General features: G+C 55.3%; 1 protein-coding gene across 8 annotated transcripts in view; it reads left to right on the plus strand.

Annotated features, from left to right (window-relative positions):
- Positions 1–5,451: 5,451 nt before the first annotated feature.
- Positions 5,452–9,051, plus strand: part of IBA57 (iron-sulfur cluster assembly factor IBA57) — a 33,266-nt gene continuing 29,666 nt past the window's right edge. For all 8 annotated transcript variants that reach the window (XR_002729892.1, XR_002729894.1, XR_002729893.2 and 5 more), the window contains exon 1: positions 5,452–5,879. Coding sequence is in view for 5 of the 8 variants with exons in the window: in XM_023203575.1 (XP_023059343.1) it covers positions 5,539–5,879 (341 nt within the window). In the remaining 3 variants the exon portion in view is untranslated. The remainder of the gene's footprint in view (positions 5,880–9,051) is intronic.

Raw genomic sequence — 9,051 nt, forward strand, 5'->3', positions numbered from 1 at the left:
GGCTTATTAGTCCCTGGAGCACACTCCAGGTGACTGGCTATCCCCCAGCCTCCCTTAGGCCTGGTGCAGCCTGGCCGGCTGCCCCTCCTGGGCTGCATACCCCTCTCTCCGTGTTGTCCCCCAGCCAAGACTCAAGCCCAGGCTGAGCCCTGAGTCTCACCTAAGCCCGACTCCAGGCAGATGCCAACTGCAAACTGAGTCCCTCTCCTTTCTGGGGCTTGCCTGGCTGACCTCTGGGCCCAGGTGAGCCCCGACTCATGGAGCCACGGGACAGCAATGCTGAAAGTGCAGCCTCAGGGAAGAAAAGCAAACACCAACCCCAACAGGTGTCCACTCCAGTGGGGACACACCAGGAGCCTCTCCAAGACAGGAAGGTTTGGGGCTGTGCTGCTGGTGGTGCCATCACGGGGGAGGCCAGGTCCCTGTGGCGGGGGGCCGTGGTGTCCAGCCATGCTGGGCAACTGTGCATGGCTCACCCTTCCTCCACCTTTCGTTCTGTTCAGGCCTTTGCCTGATCAGATGAGGCCACCCACATTGGGAGGCCAATCTGCTTTCTTCAGTCCATCTATTCAAGTCTTAGTGTTATCTGGAAATGCCCAAACATACCTAGAATAATGTGTGACCCCATATCTGGGAACCCTGTGGCCCAGTCAAATAGACACATAAAATGAACCATCACAGGCCAGGAACTGTCTCACATCGGTAATCCCAGCACCTTGGGAGGCTGAGGTGGGAGCATCACTTGAGCCCAGGAGTTCAAAACCTGCCTGAGCAACACAGTCCCCATGTTTACAAAAAATTAAAAAGCAGCTGGGCGTGGTGGTGTGCACCTGTGGTCCCAGCTACTCAGGAGGCTGGGGTGGGAGGATCACTCGAGCTAGGGAGGTAGAGGTTGCAGTGAGCTGTGATTGCACCACTGCACTCCAGCCTGGGCAACAGAACAAGACCCTGTCTCAAAGAAAATAAAATTAGCCATCACAGGTGGACTGGAGGCAGTACTGCTTCTTCTTTCGGAAACTTTAGTCTTTGGCTATATATCTAAATGTAGATATAAAAATAGTATATAGTATCTATGTCTATATTTCCTGTGGTTTTGTTTCTTTGGAGAACCCTGGCTAGTATACATCCCTCAGCCAGAGCTGTTCAAAGGGCACCCCAGCTTTGAGGGAAGCTGGAAATGATCTCTAACTTGGAGGGTGTGCCCACTGGGACTGCCATAACACCACACCATGCACTGGGTGCCTTAAACAACAGACACTGATTATCTCACAGTCCTAAAAGGGAAGGCCAAGATTAAGGTGAGGGCACGCCTGGTTCCTCCTGCAGCCTCCCTCCTTGGCCCATGGATGCCATCTCCCCGCTGTGTTCTCACACGGCTGTCCCTCTGTGTGCATCTGTGTCCTAATCTCCTCTTCTTTTAAGGACACCAGCCACCGTGGATTAGGACCCACCCCAATGAACTCATTTTAACTTAATCATCTCTTTAAAGGCTTTGTCTCCAATTATAGCCACATTCTGAAGTTCCTGGAGGTTAGGACTTCAACACAGGAGTTTTGAGGGGACAATTCTGCCAGTATTAGAGGGTATATGCCCCCTGGGAAGCTGGATTGTCACAAGAGAAGGGGAGACGGGACCCTGGGGACAGAGCTCCCTTCTTGGAGACTTGGGGGTAGGTGGGCCATGTCAGGTTTGTAAGCATCTGCTGGTGGGCGTAGGCTCTGTTACTACACCCTCCCAGTGGCACGGCCCTAGCCAGGAAAGGCTGTGCAAGCCCCAGCCTCCACGCCATCTGCTAGTCCTCCCTCTAAGACCAAGTCCTTGATAATCTGAACATTCCCACAATGTCATGCCTGAGCCCCACACCACCAAGCACTACAGCCGGCGTCTCCCACTACAGTGGGATGTGATATCTTAGTTGCTCCAGTCTGCGGACCCCCAAAGGCTAAACCCATCCCACACTCCTGGCGCTTCTCCGTCACTTTTAGAAAACCCATGCCTTGGTTTCCCCAGCCACCTGAGGTGGCCACGATGGTGATGAGCTGAGCCTGGCACTGCTGACACCACAGTCCCCCTCCCTCCTCTGCCCTGCATCTTCTGAGCTCTAGGGCAGGTTGGTGGGGGGGGGGGGGGGGGTCACTGGTGGGCCCAGCCCTATACACAGCAGGACAGAGCCAGAGCAGGCGGTGCTGGAGCAGGCTGGCGGGATGGGACTCCACGTCTCACCTCCATCCGTTTCCACAACCTCAGCCAAAACTCTCGGCTGCTCATGGGTGTGCATAGTGGGGTGAGGGGCCATCTGCTCAGAGACTCCCCCAGAATAGGGCAGTGGCACTCTCCTTCCTCTAGGAAGGGAGGAAGCCCTGAGGCGAGAATAACAGGAAACCACCTTACCCCCACCCCCACAGTACCTGGGAAGCAGGGGCTGCCACCCTCACGCCCAGACATTTTCCAGTTCTCACTCCCCTGGCCCCAGCTGCAGCCTGGTCCCTGAAGCCAGGACAGGGGTGGGGTTTCCTCCCCCAGGTGCCAGGCCCCAGTCCCCTGCCTGCTGATAAGGGGAACAGCAGCCCGGGTGGCTGGCCAGGCTGGTGTAGAGGGTCCAAGAAGGCTTCTTGGAGGTGGCCTGGAGCTATGGCCTCACATGGCTCTGGCACTGGAATGTGGCCCCTGGGACTCTGGAGCTGAAAGCTCTCTTTTGTTTCCTTTGAGTCCATTTGAACTGAAGAGGCCCCTGATGGTGGTGGCAGCTTCCTTGTGGTGGGGGGCCTAGGCAGGACAGACTGGAAGCCAGTGGGCCCGGCCCGGGGCACCAGGTTGCCACACGCCTTTCCTGCTGCCTGTGCAGGGGTGGAAGCAAATTCCTCCTCTGGCTGAGGACCAGGCTGACGTGAGGCTAGAGGAATTCGACCCCTGCCTGTGAGTGTTGTCCGCGCCACCCCCTGCCCCAGGTTTCATCCTGCCTGCCTTCTGCTCTGTCCATATGGGGCTGCCCGGGGGAGGTGGGGGTACCGGGTCACCCTCAGGAACGCGAGGCTCTGACAGAGGAAGGGGTGGTGGCTATAGCCAGTGGCTAGGGAGCACATTCTAGGCCTGGCCTATCTCAGTCAGGAAGCTGGCGGCTGGCGGGGGACTGAGGCCCAGGGACCTTGGGGGACCTGGCTGATTCTCTCCAGGCCCCTCACCATGCCCTGACCCTCGCCTGGTTGGGCAGGCAGGGATCCGGGGCCTCACAGGGCTTGGGGCAGGTAGGGATGCTGTGAGGAGGGTTCAGAAGGGCAAGTAGGAGCTCCAGGGATGAGGAAGCTGCAGTGAAGGGAGTGGACTAACGGCAGGGCCTCCATGGCCACGTCCAGGGCCTGCGGGAATTCGCTGACTTCCCAATGTCACCTGAGCCCCTAAGGCATGTTGGGTGCTGGCCCAGGCCCTCGGGACACAGCAGGGAGCTATGGCAGGGATTCTCTGCTTGGCCAAACTCCTGCCAGGATCCGGAACCTTCTCCTAGGCCCATGTGTGGGCACTTGCTTGGAAAATCCAGTTTTAGTAAGAGCCCTACTGAATCAGTTTAGCCAGACCACCACAGCCTGGATATCTCACCCTCCATGACATCTGATTGGGTCCCTCATCCTCCACCCTCCCCTGGTGACGTCTGATCACCCTGCCTGCCTAGAGCAAGGACCCTGTGAGGTGGGTTTAGCCAGACCCCTCAGCCCTGATGTCTCCTTAGTCGTTCCCACCCACTGACCCCACGCTGCTCCTCGGCTTCTCCGCCCCCTCCCATGCTGTGTTGGGGTTGAGCTCCATCTCCACCAAGGCTGCCAGGCAGGGCCCCACACCACATGATGCGCCTTGGTGCAATCTTCCTCACTGATGTTACTATGCATCACGAGGAATTTTTTTATTCAACAGCTATACAAAGACCTCTGCTTGCCAGGCCTCTGCACCGTAAAGACACATTGAATAAAGTTTCTTTGGTGCTTTGAGTTGAGGGCTATGGAGAGGGGAATGCAACAGGGTGCATGGGCCAATGGAGGCCAGAGAGATGGGGATGGCTTGGACTAGGGCAGACTCTAGGGCTGAAGGCTGCTGGGGCCACCGTGTAGATGCATCACCTACTACCAGGGAAAGTGGCCACTGTACAGGGCTGCTCAGCAGGGGGCATGGGACATCACTCCTCAAGAAAGCACAGTGGGGTGGATATGTCATAGCAGTGTGCAGTTCCTGCCTAAACTGTCCTCTGTGAGTTCAGCTGTGAAGAGAAGATGAGAATCATTGGAAGGACGTCCTGCAGGACAGGTTGGGCTCCGTGGGAGCTTGGAGTCCTGCACTAAAAGAGGACTACAGACACATGATGGGGGTGACCCTGGCCTGAAAAAAGTGGAAGTTACCAAGGATGTGATTGGAAGCTGTGATTGTGTCTCGTCATGTCACATTGATTAGGGGTGTGGAGGGGTTGTGGGCTGGATGGTGCCTGTCCTTATCCGTGGAGTCACTTGGGGATGGAGTCTCCTGCCACCTGCAGCTGATGTCCCAATTGTCCAGCAAATAAAGAAGAAAAAATGACACAACAATCACATGTGGACAGCTGGCGAACTAGTAGGTACCCTTATAAAAAGAGGAAGCGGCCAAGCGCGGTAGCTCACGCCTGTAATCCCCGCATTTTGGGAGGCCGAAGCCAGTCAATCACTTGAGCCCAGGAGTTCAAGACCAGCCTGGACAACATGGGGAGACCGTTTCTACAAAAAAAAAAAATACAAAAATTAGCTGGCCTGGTGGCTCGCAACTGTAGTTCCAGTTACTCAAGAAGCTGAGGCGGGAGGATTGCTTGAGATCAGCCTGGGCAACGTAACCAAGACCCTGTCTTCACAAAAAAAAAAAAAAAAAAAAAAAAAAAAGCTGACACATGCTAGACCGTGGATGGACTTTGAGAATACGATGCTGAGTTAAATAAGCCGTCGCAAAGGACAAATCCCGTAGGATTCTACTCCTGTGAAGTCCCTAGAGGAGGCATGCTCATGGAACCAGAGGGTACAATGGGGCTGGGAAGTGGGTGTTTAACGGGGAGTTTCAGGTTGGGAGGATGAAGAGGTTCTCGAGATTGGTGGCGGTGCCCGACACGGGTGGGTGAAAGCGAGGCATGTCACGGAATGGGACACAGGAAAGCGCTTAAGAGGTGGCCAGAAATCTCGTTACCTACCGAGGGTGGAGCCTGCGTGCTGACGGATAGGCCGAGCCCCCCGCCCCGAAACACACCCCGCGCACGATGCTCCGCCCCCCACGCACGCCCCACCCACCCAGCAGCCACGCTCGCCCCGCCCGCCCCTTCCAGTGCAGGCGGACCTGCTCCTGACGCACCCACGCTCTGTTGGCCGCGACTCGCACTGCTCCGCCCCTCAAGCACGCACGTTTCGTTCACCCCTCACGCACGCACTCTGCGCCCGCCCCTTCCCACCTCCCCCCGGCGGCCGCCGCCAGGGGCCGCTGTGGCACCCGCCCCTCCTGCTTCCTTGGGCCCTTCCCGCTGCCGCACTCTTGTCCAAGATGGCGGCCGCGGCGCTGCTTCGAGGCGCGGCTCCGGGGCGCGGCGGCCCGGCCTGGCGCTGGTGGCTGCGCGCGGCCCCAAGGTGCCGCCGGGCCCACAGCTTCCGCAGTCCTGGTGGCGACCCAACGGCCGGAGCGACCTGGGCCTGCTTCCGGCTGGATGGGCGCACCCTGCTGCGCGTGCGCGGCCCCGACGCGGCGCCCTTCCTGCTAGGGCTGCTGACCAATGAATTGCCGCTTCCGGATCCCGCTGCCTGGGGGGCCCCGCCTCCTGCGTGCGCGGGCTACGCCCACTTCCTGAACGTGCAGGGCCGGACACTCTATGATGTTATCTTGTACGGGTGAGCGCGTGCGGGGAGGGCGCTTGCGGGCGGGCACCCAGGGGAAAGGCGGGCGCCCGTGGCCTGCAGAAGGCGTGGGAGGTGGGCACCCGGGGAGGGCCGGGATGGTGTGGAAGTTCAAGGGAGGGTGGGCCAGCGACTGGCACTCAGGGTCAGGCACCCAGGAGATTCCGCTTGGGATAGACACCCAGGGGAAGCTCACCCAGGGCCCAGCACCCAGAGGAGGACTCGGCTCGACACCCAGGGATGGTTCAGCGACTCATCCAGGGGAGGCCTGGGTGCCCGCCTACCATATCAGAGCAGAGGCGTCTCTAGGTGGGCACCTCCCAAGTGGGCCACCTAGTGACCCTTCTCCCTCCGCAGGGACAAGGGGTTCAAGGCCCCCGCCTGGTGGCAGAGCTGTGTTTCTGAGTGACAGCTTGTGGTGACACTCGTGGGTTCTGTTTACCTTGTGTTTCCCTGTGTCCTCTCCCAGATCTCACCATTGCTGGTGACATTGGCATTTGGTTCTGTCATCTGTGCTGATATCACGACTGTCAGTGATGTTATGCCGGGTCAGGGCCGTGACAGCTTACAGCGTGGGGTTTCCCTTGCCCAGCTTCTAGGGACCTGGATCCCTGAAACCTCCACCGGGGAAGTGGATCTGGCTCGCAGCCACCTGCCTGCTGTCTCTCCTGTTCTTGTCCTCTTCAGCTTACTCCTGTGTTTTGGTTTCAGGGGATGGACACCTTTTTAATGACTTCCTGAGCTACGTGGGGTGAATTTTTGGACTCATTGTGTCCAATGATATCCTGGCTGGGTGTGAAAATCTAGCTTGGAATTTGTCACCGAGAATGTTCACATCACAACTTTGTTTTCTCGCTGCCAGCTTTTCTGAGAAGTCTAGTGCCGTTCTTATTTGTATGTGAACTGTGTTTTTCTCTGGAAGCTTTTCGAAACTTTTCTTTATCTTTGATGTCATGAAATGTCATGCTGATGTGTCTTAGTTTGGTCTTTTTCCATATCACATTGCTGGGCACTTGGTGCGCTCTTTAAATCTAGAACCGGAGTTGGTGAAATATGGCCCTTAGGTCAGACCCAGCCCATTACCTGTATTTATAATAAAATTCTCAGGGAACCCCGCCCATTGGATTCCATGTGGTCTGAGGCTGCTGTTTTTTTTTTTTTTGAGACAGAGTTTTGCTTTTGTCGTCCAGGTGGAGTGCAATGGCACAGTCTTGGCTCACTGCAACCTCTGCCTCCAGGGTTCAAGAGATTCTTCCGCCTCAGCCTCCTGAGTAACTGGGACTACAGGTGCCTGCCACCGTGCCCGGCTAATTTTTGTATTTTTCGTAGAGACAGAGTTTCACCATATTGGCCAGACTGGTTTCAAACTCCTGACCTCAGGTGATACACTCGCCTCGGCCTCCCAAAGTGATGGGATTGCGATTGCAGGCGTGAGCCACTGCACCCGGCCTGGGGCTGCTTTTGCCTAGAGTGGTAGAGTTGTGGCATGAGTGTGGCCCTCAAGCCTAAGTTATTCACTGGCCCTTTACAGAACAAGTGTGCCCACCCTAGCTCAATAGGCTTAAATCTTCATGTCCCAGTTCAGAGATGTAGTCATCATTGTCTGTCTTATGTATTCATTACGTTTTGTTTAGCTACTTTAATTTCTTCATCTTAAGAACTACAGTCTTTGATTATCTTGAACCTTCTATGTCAGTACTTTGCTGTTCACATGTTAGCCTTACAATGATGTTGTTTTTGGTCTCCAAATTCCCTTCCATATTTCTATAGTCCTCTTTTATCTTTTTCCCTTTGAGTCCTAGTTCCATTGAATTCCTATTCTTAATAAGTGTTCTATGGTATAAAGTACAGCTGACTTTGCACTGCGTAGGTCACCTGTACATGGATTTTCCTTCACCTCTGCCACCCTGAGACGGCAAGACCAACCCTTCCTCTCCTTCCTCCTTCTCAGCGTACTCAACATGGCGACCATGAGGATGAAGACATTTATGGTGATCCATTTCCATTCAGTGAAGAGGAACTGCATTTCCTCTTCCTTAGGATTTTCTTCCTGGGATTTGTAGCTTACCGTATTGTAATACAGTATATAATAGCATAAAACATAGAAAATATGTACAACTTGACTGCGTATGTTATACATAAGGCTTCCAGTCAACAGCAATCTGTTAGTAGTGAAGCCTTTGGGGAGTCAAAGCTTAAAGGTGGGTTTTCAACTGTGTGGGGACCAGTGCCCCTAGCCCTTGCATAGTTCAAGGGTCAACTGTCTGTCCTTTCTGTGTCTCAGGGTTTTTTCCTCTTCATCCTTTCTTGCCTGGTTTAGAGCTTGTCTGTAGATCTCTTGGGCCCCAGCTCCCCTTACCAAGCATATGCTTGGTGGCTCTTCTGTGGCTTTCTATTTGCTCTCATTGTAGGGGTCTCTGTCCTCAAGGTCTGCAGGAGGAGTTAATTTTCTCCACTTGTGCTGGGTGTCTGGTGTGTCCGCCACTGTTCTGAGTGCTGAGGGCACTGGAGGTGGCTCTGTTCTTCCCCAGCTCAGCACTAAAGGGTGGTATCATCCACCTCTGGTCTCGCTTCTGAGATGTGACACAAAGTCACAGGCCAGGGAGCTCCACTCTGAGAGGTTGGGTGGGGCGGGACCTTCCTCCATGGGATTCAGCATCCGTGTAATAATACTTGAAATCCTCTAGCTTCAGTTCTGTTGGATTTCATGGCCCTGTTTCTCCTCAGCCATCAGAAGAAGGACACGACAAGGTCACCTCCTCAACTGGCTCCCCAGGGGTCGTGGGCGACAGGTGTCCAGATGCCACCCCTCCCAGCTCTGTGTCATGGGTGGGCTTTGGGCTGCGCTCATTGGGCACATTTAGTTCAGTATATGAGGTTACACTCTTTTCCTTGTCGGGCTGCTGTTGGTTGGTGACCTCTCTCTCTGTGGTTTGCCCTCTCTGGTCACTCCTCTGGGGAGAGGGCAGCCTACAGGTCAGGGGCCACCTCTCCCTGGAAGCCTCCGTGTGTTCCTGCTTCTCTGGTCATTCCCTGCCCATCATGCCTCTGTGGGTTTTTTCTGACTGTAGGATTTTTTATTTCAACTCTGATACTTGCTAATATATCATCCTGAGCCATTGCTTCCTTAAAGCCCCCTATTCTTGTTTCCTGGATGTAGTGCCTT

Source organism: Piliocolobus tephrosceles, chromosome 1 (genome assembly GCF_002776525.5).
Source record: "Piliocolobus tephrosceles isolate RC106 chromosome 1, ASM277652v3, whole genome shotgun sequence".
Taxonomy (NCBI): Eukaryota; Metazoa; Chordata; class Mammalia; order Primates; family Cercopithecidae; genus Piliocolobus; species Piliocolobus tephrosceles.